Source organism: Sciurus vulgaris (genome assembly GCF_902686455.1).
Source record: "Sciurus vulgaris genome assembly, chromosome: 17".
In the NCBI taxonomy this organism is placed as follows: Eukaryota; Metazoa; Chordata; class Mammalia; order Rodentia; family Sciuridae; genus Sciurus; species Sciurus vulgaris.
In genome coordinates this window covers 17,195,765-17,214,585 of record NC_136478.1, presented here as the reverse complement: position 1 = coordinate 17,214,585, position 18,821 = coordinate 17,195,765, and the positions used below count along the sequence as shown (strand labels likewise).

Here is an 18,821-nt window from a genome sequence, read left to right as displayed (position 1 = left end):
CAATAATAATAATAATAATAATAATAATAATAATAATCCAGCAAGAACACAACAAGCTTACTGCAGTAGTTCTTGCAAGGAGCCCTTGTCTCACTTAGAGCTGAGACAAAGGAGAAATTTAGGGTACGTAGAAGCTGGCTAAACAGAATCGTGGAGCTGATGTTCTCATCTGAAAGGGATCACAACTTGAGTGCTACTTCTTCTCTTGAGAGTGGTCTTTTATTATAGAGGTTCTGGGAGAAGTCAAGTCTAGAACCAACTGCTGCTATGAGAGGACCCTGACCAGAGCAGCATCCCTGTAGGAAGGAGCAAAATCCTCCCTGCTCCTCTCCCTGATCCTCTCCCATCAACCCCTTATTCCCCCCTTGGCTATACCTAACACCTGGAAAAAGGAGAATGTAGTTTGCAGAGCTCCTGTCCCAGCATCCCTAAGCAGAGTATAGAAGAGTGAATGAGGAAGGGATATGATCACTTAATAATGGACTGGAGGCTGACCCAGTGCTCCTGAAGTCTTAGAAGCCCCACCCAACTCAACTGGCCACTGTTGTTCCTCCAGAGGTCAGAAAGGCCAGAGGGTCCTAATTTACACTAGTACTGCAAACCATGACTCTCACTCTGCAAATCACCTTTTTACTTATTTATAATAACTGGTGTGAGGTAACAGGTCTTTTATTTTTCTTCTAGAATGTAAAATATTACCAGGGTATCCGGGCTGCTGTGAGCAGGGTAAAGAACAGAGGACAGAAAGCTGTGGTTCTCGACATTGGTACTGGCACAGGACTCTTGTCAATGATGGCTGTCACAGCAGGTGCTGACTTCTGCTATGCTATTGAGGTAAGCTACACTGTTTGAGCGTGCGTCCTGTGTCTTGTATAGGAAGTGCCTTATGCCGTTGCACTTTCCCTGTTGGTTCATAAACATTTATAGAGTGCTTGCTCCATACCTTGTGCAGGGCCAGATTCTCAGCACATAGATGAGTCAGATGTGATTCCTTTCTCCATGAGCTCATTTTCAGCTCTGAAAACACTGGCTCTCAGGCTTGGCTGCACATCAGATTTACTGAGGAGCTTTAAAGAATACCAGTGCCAGATAGGTATGGTGGCATGCATCTGTAGTCCCAGCTACTTGGGAGGCTGAGGTGGGAGGATCACTTAAACCCAGGATTTTGATAACCAGCCTGGGCAACATGGTGAGACCCTCTACTCAAAAGAACAAGTGAAGGCCTGGGGTTGTGACTCAGTGGTAGAGTGCTTGGCCTGGCATGTGTGAGGCACTGGATTTGATCCTCAGCACCACATAAAAATAAATAAAGATCCATCAACAAATAGGAAAATATTAAAAAAAAAAAAAAAAAAAAAGTAAAAAAGCTGATGCCAGTCCCCCCCACACCCAACAGGTTTTGATTTCATTTTTCTGAGGTGTGGCCTCGTGTTGGGAATTTGGAATGTGCACCAAAGTTAAATGTCCCTATGGAACATTTTATCTCATGTTTACTGGTCTACCATTTCTTACTTTACTGAAACATTAAATGTAATTTTCTGATATGTAAATAATGTATATTATTATAGGAAATTTGATAAATACAAAATAACCATTGTTTAAATTTGGGGTGAGGGGGTGTATATTTAAGTATTTTTCTCTACAGAATTGGATTCAGTTATTGATTGAGTTGGAAATAATAAAGATCAAAAATAATAATGACTTAATATAGATTATTTTGCTCTTTCATATGAAGTCTGGAGGTCAGCAGCCCAGCATCTTCTATGCAGTCTCTTTCTAGCTCCCTGCCCTGTCATCCCTACAGTGTGGCCCCTAACACTCATGTACTAGAAAGGTGACCATTTTAGGCTAAGGAAATATTGTTTGGGGAGCAGTTTATTTGGTGTCTTGGTGAAGGATATGGTAGAAAAATTCAAGAAGGTAGAGTGCAGCTAGATTGTCTAGGACCTACATAGCTACTTAACCACAGTAAAGAGTGGTGCTGGGAATGGAACCCTGGGCCTTGTGCATGCTAGGCAAGCACTCAACCATTGAGCTACACCCCTTGCCCTTAAATAAAATTTTGAGTTATTAAAAAAAAAAAAAATTTTTTTTTTTTTTGGTACCAGGAATTAAACCCAAGGGTACAAGGGTACTTAACCACTGAGCCACATCCCCAGCTTTTAAAAATACTTTATTTAGAGACAGGGTCTCACTAAATGGCGTGGGGCCTTGCCAGGTTGCTGAGACTGGCTTTGATCTCAGTCCTGCCTCAGTCTCCTGAGCCGCTGGAACTACAGGTGTACACCACTGCTCCTGGCCTGGTAGTGCTAAGAATTGAACCCAGGGCCTTGTACATGTCAGGAAGCACTGCACCATTGAACTACATCTCCAGCCCCTTGAGTTAGGTATTTTTATACTGATAAGAATAATAGACTTGAGGTCTCTATGAGGTCAAGACCTGAGAGTTATATGAGCATGTGTGAGAAACTGTACTTGTCAGTACAGAGGATTGAAAACCTCTTCTCTACTTTAAGGGAATCACAAGAGTATTTGAACAGATACAAAGAAATCAGTATTTTAGGATGGTTGACTTGATAGCTTCAAAGTAAATTTTATTGTTTTGGGCTGTGTGTGTGTGTGTTTGGGGATTGAACCCAAGGTCTTGTACATGCTAAGTAAACACCCTACCACAAAAATCCCAAAGTAGATTTTATTGTCCTTAATTTACAAATGAAGAAACTAGAACCCAGAGAGGTTTAGGAATTAAGTCCTACAATTAATAAGTAGGAAAGCTAGACTTGAAACCTGGGCTCCTTCCTAATTGTGTATTGCACTCCATAGTGGTAGCTTTGATGGGAGGGTGTGTGCGTGCTTGCGTGTGTGCACACATGTTCGTGTTTTATTTTCCTAGTGCAGGTGTGAGGAGGGCAGAGGTACCATTAACTGGTTAGAGAAACCCAGAGGGATACGCTTATTTGGTGGGGAAAGATTTTTTTTTTTTTTAAATGGTGCTGGGGATTGAACCCAGGGCCTTGTGCTTGTGAGGCAAGCACTCTACCAACTGAGCAATGTCCCCAGCCCCTAAGATAATGCATTTTATATTGGATGTGTTGAGTCTGAGAGATGCAGGTCCTATGGCAGGAGCTCGTACATGAATAGGCCACTAAATAAAAATAGGAAAACACTTTTTTTTGGCAGAGTTGGTAGTACTGTGTTCTTGGGTTGTTTTTTTCATATTCCCATATCAGTTAACCTGGATTTTTCTTTTTTCAGTGCTAGGGATTGAACCCAGGACCTTGTACATGCCGGACAAGCACTCTACCTCTGAGCTACATCCCCAACGCTCTTTTTATTTTTGAGACAGGATCTTGCTGAGTTGCCAAGGCTGACTTTGAATTTTTGGTCCTCCTGTCTTAGCCTCCCAGGTTGCTGGGATGATAGGCCTGCATCCCTCCACCTGGCCAGTTATCTGAATTTCTAATTCTTACTCTGGCCCATGATATTCAGCACCTCTGGCCTTTGACTCTTTTTTTTTTTTTTTTTTTTTTTTGGAAGAGTTGGGTACTGGGCACTCAACTACTGAGCCATATCCCCAGCCCTATTTTGTATTTCATTTAGAGACAGAGTCTCACTGAGTTGCTTAGCACCTTGCTTTTGCTGAGGCTGACTTTGAACTCCTCTTACATCAGCCTTTGAAGCCCCTGGGATTATAGTCATGTGCCACTGTACCCGGCTTGACCTTTAGCTCTTAACATTTTTGGTGGCCTTCCTGGTTTTGCTCTAGTGACCACCCATCTGAACCCCTCTTTCTGTCTATGGACTGTCCTTTGGTTTGCAGCTCTCCTTGAATGCATGACAACAGGACAGACAGTATGTGGTAGAGCTCACGGGCCCCTAGGGATGGGATTTTGGGGCCTTAAGAGAGTGGCATATACTAGTGAATCTGGGGACTCACTTGCTAAGATGTGACAGGCAGAACTGACAGTGAGATTGTCTGAAGAGGGAGAATAGAGTGAGAGGAGCAAACCTTGGAAATATGCCTGCTTTCAGAGGGCCGAGGGAGGAAGAATGGCCAATAAAGTCAAGTTCAGACAAGTAAGAAAAGACCTCTGAGCAAAGTGCTAGGTAGACAAGGGGACAGACTTTGTGGAAACCATGGAAAAGAGTGAGTGGTCAATAGGTATAGATGGGAGAGAGTGGCATTGACCAATAGAACTTCCTGTCATGATAAGAACTTCCTGTGTGATAGTCCTCAGTCACATGTAGTTACCAAGCCCTTGAAATATGGCTAGTGAAATGGAGGAACTGAATTCCTAGTGTCATTTCTTTTTTTTTTTTTTTTTTGGTACTGTGGATTGAATGCAGGGGTGCTTCAACACTGAGCCACATCTCTAGGCCTTTTTTTTTTTTTTTTTTTTTTTTTTAATTTTATTCTGAGATAGGGTCTTGCTGAGTTGCTTAGGGCCTTGCTAAGTTGCTGAGGCTGGCTTCAAACTCACGATCCTCCTGCCTCAGCCTCCTAAGCCTCTGGAATTATAGGTGTGTGTTGCTGTACCTGGGTATTTCATTCCATTTCAGTTCATACTTAACCAGCTATACATCATTAATTACAAAGTTGGACAGTTCAGGTGTAGAGTTTGGGTTGAACGAGGACAGAGGAAAAGCTGTTGGTTTGGCAGGAGGTCATCAGTAACTTTTTCAGGTGATAATTTCAGGAGAGTAGGATTGAATGAATGGAATGTAATATATTGCAGACAGGGCCGCTAGACTTTTTAGTACATTCAAAAATGAGGGAATATTTGGGGAATATGTATCAGCTACAACGATTCTTACAGTAAGTGTGTTGAAAACCACCTCAAACTGGCTCAGATAAGGATGTACTCAGAAAGTCAGCTTGTGTTGGCTGTCAGGTTGGTTTCTTCAGAAGTGTAGGGGTATCTAAGACCCCAGATCTCTCTCTGCTCTGCTGTTCACATATAATCCTCACAATGCTGACACTATTACTGGCAGTAAAAGGGTTGATAGGAGCCACTCAGACATATTGGGCAGGAAAGCATGAGTCTAGCTAACTCACTTTTTTTTTTTTTTTTTTCTTTTTTAAGAGCAAGGAAGTCTTTCACAAAAAATTTCTAGCAGCCCTCTTCTCAGATGTCATTGTCCAAAATGATTGGCAAGAGGGATTCAGTTATCTTTAAACCAGACAGATGCACTACTTGTAAAAAAGTCAGTCCCACATAATAAATGGTGGCACTTCATCTGAGGGGTGGAAAAAGAGGATGTGGAAGTCAGCTGCAGTATCCAGTGCTGACAGTGTTCTGGGTGAGATTTTGAGTTTCTTGGTGGGTTGAGGAGAACAAGGCTGTGGCTGGTCAGAGCCTGCAGTGCATATGACTGTGTTATATTCTCACACTTATTCTTTACAAGTGAATATAGAATTTCTAGCTAGGTGCAGTGGCACACACCCATAATCCCAGTGGCTTGGGAGGCTGAGGCAGGGGAATCATGAGTTCAGTGCCAGTCTCAGCAAAAGCGAGGTGCTAAGCAACTCAGTGAGACCCTGTCTCTAAATAAAATACAAAAATGGGGCTGGGTATGTGGCTCAGTGATCACATGCCCCTGAGTTCAGTCCCTGGTACCCCTCCCCCCAAAAAATGGTCTGTGGATATAGATCAGTAGTAAAGCACCCCAGGTTCAACTCCAGTAACGCCCCCCCCAACAAATATAGAATTTCCCCCTTGATGATAGTACAAAATATGTGTTCATGGTTGAAAATGTGGAAAATACCGAAAAGATTTAGAAAGAATGAAAATCTTTTCATTGTGACCAGAGATTTTATCATGTTATATTTCTACTCTGTACATGGCCACATATGACTTTGTATGTTTTATGTACTAAAGTGGTTGAAGCTGTGAATCTAGACTGGGTAGGTTGGAAAATAAGAGTTAGGCTTATGTTTAGGGAGCCTCGAAGGATTCAGTGAAAACATTTGGAGAGGGGAGGATTCGGGCTGCCCTTGAAGTTGGGTTTGATTTGGCAGGTGGGGGGCCAGGATTGGGAAGGCTTAGGTTTTCCTATGGACAGTGGGGAGATCTGTGTGGCTAACTAAGGCATTGGTCATGGGGTAGAATTGGATGGGATTTGGGGTATAGCTGTGAATGTAAGGTGGCCTGCATTAAATGACCTTGAGTACAATAAGGAAATGTAGAATGTATTCTGCCAGTAATGGGGATGGGGACAGTTCTGAGCATAATTATAATTTGTCTACACTTATTCTAACATAATAACAGCCTCATTTTCCTCTGGAAAGGCAAGATCCCTTCCTGTCTCTTAGACATCTCTATATCATGGCAGTGACACCTATTGTGCTTCCTAAGTAGTGCAGGATCCTCTTATCCCCACTTTGCTGGGTGTGGAATGGAAGCTCTTGAATGCATGTTAATCCTGAATCTTATCCTTTCATGTTCATTGCATGATACACATTTGTAGAATAAGTTAGAAATCTTAGGACCAGAATATCTTGCTAACCCTGGATGGTAGGATGTATTTATTGCTCATTTTTCCTTGAATTTTGACTCTTAATTTCCAGGTTTTCAAGCCTATGGCTGATGCTGCTGTGAAAATTGTGAAGAAAAATGGCTTCAGTGATAAGATTAAGGTTATCAACAAGCATTCCACTGAGGTGACCGTAGGGCCAGGTGAGATCTACATAGCCTGTGTTGAAAGTTTTACTTGCTCTTATATGAGAGAGGAAAGGATTTTTTCCAATTACCTGTAATAAATCCAGGTACTCTGCGTAGTGGCTCTGACTTTATGCACTTTGCTTCTTTTAATGTTTATCAGTCTACTATTTAAAACAAATGCAGTTATGAAAGCACCAGAGCTAATCAAATATAACAACAGTCATACAAACAAAAGCTTCTTTTTCCTTCTTTTTTTTTTTTTTTTTTTTTTTTTTTGCAGTCCAAGGGATTGAACTCATCCTTACACATGCTTTACCACTGAGCTATATTTCAAACCCTGAAAACTGCTTTTACTTTAAGCAAGTTGAAATTCTTGTATGACTGACCATCCTAAGTTTGGTCAGATAGAAGTGAAACTAAGATAGCAGGAAGAAACTTATATAGTTCTGAAATCTTGTCTCAGCATGTTGCATGTGATATTTTCCTGTATGGCAAAGGCTCTTGAAGTATCCAGGATATTTTTTATATTCTAGGAATTTGATTCAGACTTCTAAATTTTCACATGCTGTGTTTAGAGCGCACACTTGAAACATTTGCACACACAAACAAAAAGTTTCTGTGGTATTATGGATATCACTAGTTTTTAAAAAAATGCAATATTTTAGGAGTGAAGATCTACCTAAAGTGTTCTTCTTCCATTTAATAAAATATTGGGCCAAGTACTTATGCCTGTAATCCCAGTGACTCGGGAGGCTGAGGCAGGAGGATTGCAAGTTCAAAGCCAACCTCAGCAACTTAGTGAGGCCCTAAGCAACTTAGTGAGACCCTGTCTCAAGTAAAAAATGAAAAGGGCTAGGAATGTGGTTCAGTGGTTAAATGCCCCTAGGTTGTATCCCTGGTTCCCCGACTCCCCGCAAAAAAAAAAAAAAAAAAAAAAAACTGGGCTGAGGATATAGTTCAGTGGTAGAGCACTTGCCTAGCATGTACAAGTGGCTTTGAGTTCAATCCCCAACAATGCAAAAATATAAGTAATAATAATAATGATGATGATAACTAAAACTAATGTTATTATATGGAGAACCTGAAATGTATAAAAGAACAGTTTCCTCTCTCTCTCTCTCTCTCTCTCTTTTTTAAAGCATAACAAACATACAAACAAGTGTGGAAATCATTATCTCTTTTTTTAAACAGGGAAAAGAACACACAAAATTTATTATAAGCAAGGGAGTATTAGATTCCTGTTATCCAATTTTTTTTTTGTGGTACCGGGGATTGAACTCAGGGGCACTCAACCACTGAGCCACATCCCCAACTCTATTTTGTATTTTATTTAGAGACAGGGTCTCACTGAGTTGCTTAACACCTCACTTTTGCTGAGGCTGGCTTTGAACTCAGGATCCTCCTGCCTCAGCCTCCCACGCCACTGGGATTACAGGCATGTGTCACTGTGCCCAGCTCCGTTATCCAATTTTTAATCAACATTATGAAAGTATGATTTACATAAATAAATGAACTCATTTTAAGAGTATAGTTTAGTGAGTTTTGACAAATAGAAACACGTTTGTAATCACAATCAAGATAATAGACTATCTGCATCATGCCCCAAAGCTTCCTCATGACCCTATACTCAGTTCCCACATAGCCTTGTCCCTCTACACCTATTGCTACACTTTCTTCAGTATAGATTAGGTCTGTCCTTCCTAGAATGGATATTTTAATGAATATTTAAATGGAATTTAAACAGTATGTCAGTGTGTACTCTTTTGTGTTTACTTTTTTATTTTTATTTCTTTCTGGTGCTGAGGGTTGAACCTAGGGTCTTGGGTGTGCTAGATGATCATTCTTCCACTGAGCTACACCCCGCAGCTGTGTTACATAGCATAGAACTTTTTAGACTCCTCCATGTTGTGTCTCCAGAGTTCATTCTTTTTTTGCTGAGTAGCATCCTTTTTTTTTTAATAATTTTTTTTTTATTTTTACAGACTGCATTTTGATTCATTGTACACAAATGGGGTACAACTGTTCATTTCTATGGTTGTGCACAATGTAGATTCACACCATCCATGTAATCATACATATACATAGGGTAATACTATCTGTTTCATTCTACTATCTTTCTGTCCTCCACCTCCTCCCACCCCATTTTCCTCTATACCATCCAAAGTTCCTTCATTCTTCTCTTCACCCCGCCATCCCCCCTTGTTATATATTGTCACACACTTATCAGAGAAAACATTCGGCCTTTGGTTTTTTGGGCTTGACCTATTTCACTTAGCATGATATTTTCCACCTTCATCCATTTACCACCAAATGCCATAATTTTATTCTTTGTGTCTGAGTAATATTCCATTGTGTATATATACCACAGTTTTTTTATCCATTCGTCAATTGAAGGGCATCTAGGTTGGTTCCATAATCTAGCTATTGTGAATTCAGCTGCTATGAACATTGATGTGGCTGCATCTCTGTAGTATGCTGATTTTAAGTCCTTTGGGTATAAGCCAAGGAGTGGGATAGCTGGGTCGAATGGTGGATCCATTCCAAGTTTTCTGAGGAATCTCCATACTACTTTCCAGAGTGGCTGCACCAATTTGCAACTCCATCAGCAATGTATGAGTGTGCCTTTTTCCCCACTTCCACGCCAACACTTATTATTGCTTGTGTTCTTGATAACAGCCATTCTAATTGGAGTTAGATGAAATCTTAGGGTGGTTTTAATTTAAATTTCTCTAATTACTACAGATGATGAGCACTTTTTCATATATTTGTTGATAATCTGTATATCTTCTTCTGTGAAGCGTCTGCCCATTTCCTTAGCCCATTTATTGATTGGGTTCTTTGTATTTTGGGTGTAAAGTTTAAGTTCTTTATAAACTTTGGAGATGAGTGCTGTGTCTGAAGTGTGTGTGGAAAAGATTTTCACCCACTCTGTAGGCTCTCTTTTCACATTATTGATTGTTTCCTATGCTGAGGAAAAAAAAACTTTTTAGTTTAAATCTATCCCGTTTATTGATTCTTGATTTTATTTTTTGTGCTATGGGGGTCTTGTTAAGGAAGTCTGGTTCTAAGCCAACGTGATGGAGAGTCGGGTCTACTTTTTCTTCTGTTTGGTGAAGAATCTCAGGTCTAATTCCTAGATCCTTGATCCATTTTGAGTTTTACTGCATATGGATTTCCAGTTTTGCCAGCACCATTTGTTGAAGAGGTTATCTTTTCTCCATTGTATGTTTTTGGCAGCTTTGTCTAGTATGACATAACTGTACTTATGTGGGTATGTCTCCGTGTCTTCTATCCTGTACCATTAGTCTACCTGTCTATTTTGGTGCCAATACCATGCTGTTTTTGTTACTGAGCAGTACTCATGTGTGTACCATAATTTGTGTCTCCTTTACCTGTTGAAGGACCTGGGTAGTTTCTTATATAGACCTTTAAGTTTACTAATCTTTTCTTTTGTAATGTCTAATCTGCTGTTAAGTATATCTAGTGAACTTTTCACTTTCAATATTGTGTTAAATGTAAGTTGTGAAAGTTCATTCGATTTTTTTTTCATAATGCTCATCTGTTACTTTAAATGCTAAATACTTATTTATCTTTGCATTTTTTTTGTTTTGTTTTTTGTGGTGCTGGGAATTGAACCCATGGACGGCCTTGTGCTTGCAAGGCAAACACTTTACCGACTGAGCTATCTCCCCAGCCCCTATCTTTACAGTTTTAACATTGTTTTATTTCTGCCATCTCTGTCTTTTTTAGGTTTGTTCAATTGATTCATTTTTATCCTGGTCCTGGGTCACATTTTCCTTCATATGTTTAGTAATTTTTTTTTTTTTTTTTTTTTAATACTGGGGATTGAGCCCAGGGGCGCTTTACCACTGAGCGTACATCACTGTGCCGAGCTATTGTCTTCTTTTAAAAACTTTGTCTGGCATGCAGTTGGGTCTCTTACCTCTACCTGGTTGATGCCAAGAACACTTCCCTTCCCCGCACCATTTGTGCCAACCAAAAATGTTTCAGACATTTTTAAATGCCCTAGGATCTGGGGCAGGGCAAAAGTTCTACCTGTGAAGAACCACTGCGCTAAGACTACTTTGGCCAGACTATATGGTATGAGTAGGTCTCCACAAGGATTCTGCAGCCTGGACTGATCAGAACTAAAGTGTTCCCAGTCCTCTGAGAGTTCTGGAAATTGTTCAGCTTTGCTTGGCTTTGCAGTGTCTAGATCTTTGTATAAGACTTGAGGAGAACCCTACTTGTGGTTCGCAAACCTTTGTTCTGTGCAATTTTTTCTCTAGCTCCCTCCCTGGTCAGTTCTAGCTGCCTCTACTTTATTGAACTTGACTTTCTGTCTGTGTAGCTCAGCAGGACTGCTGTGTTCAGCTTTACTTCTTGGCCCCTGTTCTAAAGTCTGGAAAATGCCAAAAGCCAGAGCAGTAGCAGGGGTCCTTGGTTTGTTTCTCTCTTGGGGGAGCAGACTGTGTTGCCTCTTTTTCACTGTCTAAAACACTTGCTTTGGTCTACTTTGCCCAGTTTTTTGGTTGATGACGGTGGACAGATAAGTCTGATTCCTCATCCTCCATCATGACCCGAAGTGGAGATCCTTCACTTTTGAAAATTCGTCTTGATTGCATGAAGACCAGCTTTGCATGGAATGCTATTCCTGTGACTCTGCCCCATGCCCTCCTCCAGGCTGTGTTCACGTACACTCTGGATTAGGCTGGGTCCCTTGTGTGCTTTGTTCATACTTTTCCTTTGGAGCACTTATCACTGCAATAACTGAATGAGTATGTAGTTGTCCACTTAATTTCTATATCCCTCCACAGCTGAGACATGAGGTCATGGACCAGGTACTTTATTAATAATTTCATTCCCTTATCTGCACATGGCCTGGCACATAAAGAATTCTGAGTTAATTTGTTTAGAATAGATTGTTGATCTTGCTTGGTATGTAATGCCTTATAAATGGGACTTTTTTGTTTGTTCGTTTTGGTACCAGGATTGAATCCATGGGATTTGTTTTTAATCCCCCATCTCAACAAATTGCTTCATCTTTGACAAGTTGGGTATCTTCCTGTTTCCCTTCTCTAATCACTGCAGTATTGGTGTTTCTTCCATTCAGTCCTTTCAAAAATTCTCTCTTCTTGGGTCCCAGGAACATTTCCCAGTCTTGGTTCTTTTTTGTTATTTTTTTCTGTTCTCAAATGTGTGTTTCCCTAGGTTCTATTCTGTGCCCTTTTTACAAATGGCATATAAGTTTTTGGTATTTTCCTCAGAGATGGATTATTTAGCAGTCATGTGTAGCAGCAGTTGCTTACCCATTCATTCTGTTCATTCAGCAGATTTAGGAAGCGCCTGGAGTAACTGCCCCTCTTCGGGCCTCCCTGCACCTCCCCCTCACACATTAGCACTTTTAAACTAAATGTCAGATTTTCAAGAAGTATTTGTTAAAATTCACTGGGTCATAAAGTTTTGTTTTTATTTTAATGAAGCAAATTGGGATGATACATCATTTTAAGTTTCATAATTGGCTTAAAAATTACTCAGAAGGTAGAATTGGCAGTGCTTGGTGATTGATTGGCTGTAGAATGACAGAGAGGAACAAAGAATTCAGCTAATGTTCGCTGACTATTAGTGGATGCTCCATTGTTCTAGGCACCAGGGTACAGTAGTGAACAGGGAAGGCAGGGTTTCTGCCCTTTGGGAGCTGGTAAATGATGCCATTTTGGGGGGTAGTGTGATTGGACAGAAACACCTGAGGGAGGAGCGGGTATGTGGCATTGGGGTGGGGTCAGTTTGGAATAGTGTATTCCAGTTGGGTTTTGGCATCATAGAAAAATGGGCAAGGCCCTTGGAGTGGGTGGCCTATGTGCCAGAAGATGGAAGTTTTTTCTTTACCTCATTTGCTAAGTACTGCCATTGAACACAAATGTACTTTAGAGGAAGGGGATGGTTTTTTACCTTTGATGTTGTAACCAACACCATGTGAGCCAGAGCTCATTCCCCTCACTTTACAAATGAGGCGACTGATGGTGAGAATTGAGGTTTCAGGACTAGAAAGTAAGATCCAGGCGAGGTCTGCAGGACGTCAGGCACAACTTTTTCTACAACAACCTTCTGAACCATTTCATGCTTCTCCTTTCGAGCATCATCTGTGAGACTTGTCCTCTGTGTAGGGAAGATGAGTGGGTTTTGTCAAATTGTAATTCATGAGTCATTATAAGTGTTTGCAGTTTTTTCTCCATGATGAATGGCCTTTTCCAAAGTCTATTTTGCCTCTTGGCTCATTAAAAAGTATAATTGTAGAAATAGCATTTCATTATAGACGTTTAGAAAACAGAGTTAACAAAAGGAACTGTGTTCTAAAACAGCAGTTATTTAGGAGATTTTTGGGTGGCAAAATACCAACTTAAGAGGATTTAATGGAAGGAATCTGGGGATTCTAAATCATGAATTGCAATTTCGGTGGCTGTAGTCAAACTCCCAGTGATAAGTCATCAGATAACCTCTCTCTTGCTTTGATTTTCTTACTCTTTTCCTGCAACCTAGAAGTATTTGAATTACTTGTATTCAGTTTTTGCTTGCCAAATAATTTTGCTAGTAAGGATAGAAAAAATTCCACATAGTTGACTGATTTATTTTCAATTCGGACAATTTGGAACTTTTTTCTCCCTGCTCCCCCACTTTATTTGTTTGTTTGTGATGTTAGAAATCAAAATCAGGGTCTCATGCATTCTGGGCAAGTGTTCTACCACTGAGCTACTTCCCCAGCCTTCCCTATTTTATTTTTATCTAGTATTATTTTGGGGCATTTATTGTATTCTTATTTTTTCCAAGTCTCTCCCTCAATCTTAAACATATAGAAGAGTTGAAAGAGCAATGCAGAGAGCACCCATTTTCTTTGAACCTAGATTTACCAGGTTGCCATTTTGCCATACATATATTTTTTGTGCATGTGTGCTGAACCATTGGGTTCTCTGACACCATTCCCTTGTGTTTTTCAGATGGTGACATTCCATGCCGAGCCAATATCCTGGTTACAGAGCTGTTTGACACAGAACTGATTGGAGAGGGAGCGCTGCCCTCCTATGAGCATGCACATAGACATCTTGTACAGGTGGTGGGGCCAGGGCCTCCCTTGGGGGTGTTGCTTTGTTTTCAGCCACCGCATGCACAGTGCTCATTGCTGCATCTTGTTTAACACAATCCTTATACTTCTCCATATACTCTGAGACACCCGTCAATTCTTGGGAGGCATCTAGCTCAAGTGGACAGTAGTGCTGAGGTAGAGAGACCCTGTGTTTCTGGGCCCAGTGGTGCACACTTGTAATCCCAGCAACTCAGGAGACTGAAGCAGGAAGATCATAAGTTTGAGTCCAGACTGGGCAACTTAGGGAGAGCTTGTCTTAAAGTGAAAATTAAAAAGGGTTGGGCTGGGGATGTGGCTCAATGGTAGAGCATTTGCCTGACCTGCATGAGGCCCTGAGTTCAATTCCCTGCTAGCTGAATGAATGAATGAATGAATGAATGAGTGAATGAATAAAAAAAAATTTTAAAGGAGTGGACTGGGATCCAAGCATAGTGATAGAATGCCCCTAGGATCAATCCCTAGTACTGGAAGAAAAAAAAAAGGGAGAGATCCTTTGTACTTTCAAGTGAGTATTCTCTTCACTGCCTGAGCCCTAGTGCCTGATGTGTAGAGGATGCAGAACAAATGAATGAACAAATGGATGGATGGATGGATGGATGGATGGATGGATGAAATAGGAGAAAAACTAGATAGGAGGCTAGAGCCACAATCAAGCAGGAGTAGTGGTCAGCAGTGCTGGGTGAATCCATCCAGTTGAGGGTGGATGGTTGTCCATTAGGCTTTGAAATGAGAAGGTTCTGGTCCTGGTGCCTGGGGAAGAGTGTACTGAAAGGACACCCTTGAGCCCTGGGCCAGAATTACTGCTTGGCAGTAAGATTTAAACTCTGTCTTCCAGTTCCATATAGGAGTTCATCAGTATGGTGACAATTCAGGTTTATTTTTAAAGTATTTAATAGTGCCAGGTAGCTAGGAACTTAACTAACTTAAATCATTTTAGGCATAATATGTATTCTTTTTGAAATGTAGTTCTTTTTTTCCCTTTCCTGAGGGCAAGGTACTGAAAACAATGGACTATCCTGGTAGTGGAAAGGTGTTAGATGTTACTGAATTAGCCTAATGATCAGTAATGATCAGTAATGATCAGAATTACTGTGGGTCAGATGTATGATTTGTTCTTGTTCTTTTGTTTTGTATTTTACTATAAACTTAGGAAAATTGTGAGGCAGTGCCCCACAGAGCAACTGTGTATGCACAGCTGGTGGAGTCCAGAAGGATGTGGTCCTGGAACAAGCTGTTTCCTGTCCGTGTTCAGACCAGCCTTGGAGAGCAGATCATCATTCCTCCCTCAGAACTGGAGAGATGCCCTGGTGCACCTTCTGTCTATGACATACAGCTGAACCAGGTGTCACCCACTGATTTCACTGTCCTCAGCGAAGTACTACCTATGTTCAGGTACCAAGGAGCCTCCCTGGGTGTTCAGCACTTTGAGACACCCGATGAAATTTGGGTCTTTGGAAGTTATTTTTGCATGGGAAGAAAACCTAGTTCTTTGCAACCAACTGTCCTTTTTGATGAGTTCACCATATAAACTTAGCAATGCAGTGTGTGATGTTAAATTATGTTTCAGTTCCTAAATATTCTTTCACAGTGTGGACTTCAGCAAACAAGTCAGTAGCTCAGCAGCCTGCTATAGCAGGCAGTTTGAACCTCTGGCATCTGGCCAAGCTCAAGTGGTTCTCTCCTGGTGGGACATTGAAATGGACCCTGAAGGGAAGATCAAGTGCACTATGGCCCCCTTTTGGGCTCACTCAGACCCAAAGGAGCTCCAGGTAGGAGGCACCAGCTGAACACATTTGCATGTAATTCAGGAAACTTGTCTACTTTTGTTGAGCCTTAGATCATAAGAATTTAGAGATACAACTGTCAGAGTCAAAAGAGTTTTTCCTTTTTTTTCAAAAAACAAAGAAACACAGGGGACTGAGGGTATAGCTCTGGTAGAGTGGTTGCCTAGCTTACTTTACGGCCCTGGGTGCTAGCCCCAGCACTACAAAAAATAAATTAATAAGAAATTATAGCACAGACTACCTATGGTAAGATAGTCCTCTCAGAATGAATTCATGGTCAGCACCAAAAGTCACAGTGAGCAGCAGAGAAATTTTAGCTAGCTCTGCTGCTGTCCTTCATCCTAGCAAAGCTATTCTGAGGACACCCCTACCCCAAGTAATCCCAGTGGCTCAGATCAGCTTATAATAAAAGAACCACAGACTCACTTTCTGTGACTTTGAGCTCTACCTTCTCTAGCTCAATGGAAAGTGGGCAAAGGACATGAACTACAAAAAGGAAATAGATTACTCATCAACATGGTAAGTTATTGACCCTCATAGTAAGAGAACTGCAGCTTTAAACAGCAATGAAAATAAAAATTTAATAAAGTACAGTGAGATACCATGTTTATTAGTGGATAAAGTTCAAGAAGTTTGGTAACACTTGTTGATGTAGCTTGGGGGAAAAAGCAGGAAAGTGAATCATTAGAACATCCATTGAGCTCAGTGTGGCCTGTTCTGGTGGAAAGTGATACCACTTGTAGATAGTCAGGCTCTGGTAGATTTGCATATTTGCAGAATGCTCACCAAAGCCTTGACTTAGTAGAAGAAGAACAACCTAAAGGCCACCTGTAAGAACTCATTGGGTCATTATCCAATGTCCTTTTAGTGGATGAGGTAGCTCTCTGGGCACTGATGTGGAACAATCTCCAGGATATAATATTAAGTGAAACAAAAATAAAGATGTTGAGCCAAGTCTGGTAGTATATATCTGTAATCCCAGCAACTCAAGAGGCTGAGACAAGAGGATTCCAAGTTCAAGGCCAGCCTGGGCAACTTAGCGAGACCCTGTCTCAAAATAAAAAGTAAAAAAAGGGCTGGACTGTAGCTCAGTGGTAGAGTGCCCCTGGATTCCATCCCCAATTCTGCAAAAAATAAAGATGCAGAACATTATGTGATATGCCAGCATTGGTTATGAGTGTATGTGTGGTGTGTATATAAGGATATCTTTGGAAGAATTCACAGAAATTTGTAAAAATGGTTGCTTCTGAGTGGTGGCTCCTGGAGGTTGGGTGTGGAAAAGAAATTTGTTTTTTATCATATATCCTTGTATCATTTGAATTGTCTTGTGTATGAGTTATCTACCCCTTGCCCACACTCTCAACAGAAAATAAACCGGGAAAGGTGTTTCAGTGCCAAGATACAAAACCTTCCCTCTATCTTGAAGCATCTTTTTTGGTGTTATTACTGGGTTTTGTGCCAACTTTCCTTGCAACCTTAGTCCTCTGTGGGATAAAAGTGCTCAGGCTTGTGAATGTGTGTGTTTATGTGGGGGGTGGTCAGAATTCAGTCTTAGACTGTTAAAACTTTATTTGCATATCTTTAGACTATTATTGCGTATTTTCTCCTTAATCCACATTTAAGACATGCTGGGTAATGTCACAAGTTCAGGAACAGGCTGAGAGCCTTGTGTCCAGGAAGCAGTGATGTGGGTCTGGTCTCTAGCTCTTCTGACTATGGGTCTTGTGTCCTTTCTGTACCAGTGATGACTCTTCAACTGTCAGGTATTTGAAAGCTGCTAATTAATTTTCCTCATGAATTCATGGAACTGCTTTAATCCCATTTAGCCTGTTGTACCTTGGGACATAGGTTTTGTCACCAGCTTTTTAGCATTAGGACCCGTGGGGCTCCCTATGTGGGGAATGTGGGAAGGACAGGTGACAGGGAAGCACCCTGGGAGCACAGGAGGGGTCAGGAAGCCTTCTCCTGTCTTCAGATAAGTTTGCATAGCATAGGAATGAATGACAGGTTTAAGAAAACTTGTTTTATATTTCCTCCTTCTTGTTATTGTAGTTTTTTCAGGATATATCTGTTGGATTTTCATTTTCCAGCCTTTATGATCAGACAGACATCTTAGATATCTTTTTGTTAAATTCAAAACTAGGGATAGTTATGTCCCTGAGAAATGGGACAAGCCTCAGGCTTCATTTGCTGATGATTAAGCCAGGTCCTAGGAATCTCACAGGGCCAAGTTTTCCGATTCCTAAGGATGACAGAATGAACAGGTGTCATCTCATCAGAGTGGAGCCAGGCATCCATCTTTTAGGAAGTTCTTTTTTTTTTTTTTTAAACAATGCTACTGCATTCTTGTTTGAAAAGAGATATAAACCTAATTTTATAAAATCAAAATAAATAAAAATTCACTTGTGGTCCTATCACCCAAAATAACTACCTTTTTTGATCTCTCCAAATGTGGGTGTTTGTCGATGCTTACCCTGTTTTCTTGTGCTGTCTCATAGTCTTTATCATTTTATTTGTCTTCATCTTCATCATGTTAAATGTCTGTGTTACAGCCGTGCGCAGTGGTACACACCTATAATTCTAGTGACTCAGGAGGCCTAGACAGGAGGATTGCAAGTCTGAGGCCAGCCACTTGTAAGAACCTGTTTCAAAATAAAAATGTCTAAGGCAGTGGCAGAGTACCTGCCTAGCGTGCTAAGTTGCAGAATCTGACACTTCACTGTTAAATACCTCAACATACATCTCCTAAGAATAAAACAATCTTCAACATAAACAAAATACCATTATTACACTTAAGAAAACTAACAGTAATTCCATGGTAACATCTAACATATGGTTCAAAGTAAATTTTCCTTAATTGTCACCAATTATCTTTAGTAGTTTTTGTTTTTCCCAATCCAGGATCCAATTAGGTTTTATGTAATACATTTAACCTTTTTTGGGTTTTGAAGTCACTTAGAAGACAAAGGAAATTGAAAGAATGTTAAAGTCTGTGGAATAGAAATGCCATGGGACTCTTTAGAGCAGGGTCTGTTCCATATTAGTAGGTAAAACATTGTTTGGGAGCCAGGAAATTTTTCCTTCAAATGAAATATGACACAGCCCAGCAGGTTAAGAGAACACTGGCACTGCTCCGTGAATAGGGACTGAAGTCTGTACTTGTCTCTTTTCCTGAGCCACTCTGGAAGACTGCTACCCATGGCCACATTGTGTCTTTCTAAAACCAGCAGGGTT

General features: G+C 40.7%; 1 protein-coding gene across 5 annotated transcripts in view; it reads left to right on the top strand.

The window, feature by feature from the left end:
- The window catches only part of PRMT7 (protein arginine methyltransferase 7), a 38,538-nt gene that overhangs the window by 7,287 nt on the left and 12,430 nt on the right, over positions 1 to 18,821 (top strand). For all 5 annotated transcript variants that reach the window (XM_079116856.1, XM_079116858.1, XM_079116859.1 and 2 more), the window contains exons 4-8: positions 685 to 834; positions 6,569 to 6,677; positions 13,658 to 13,770; positions 14,954 to 15,195; positions 15,392 to 15,572. In XM_079116856.1, the coding sequence (XP_078972982.1) occupies positions 685 to 834; positions 6,569 to 6,677; positions 13,658 to 13,770; positions 14,954 to 15,195; positions 15,392 to 15,572 (795 nt within the window). The remainder of the gene's footprint in view (positions 1 to 684; positions 835 to 6,568; positions 6,678 to 13,657; positions 13,771 to 14,953; positions 15,196 to 15,391; positions 15,573 to 18,821) is intronic.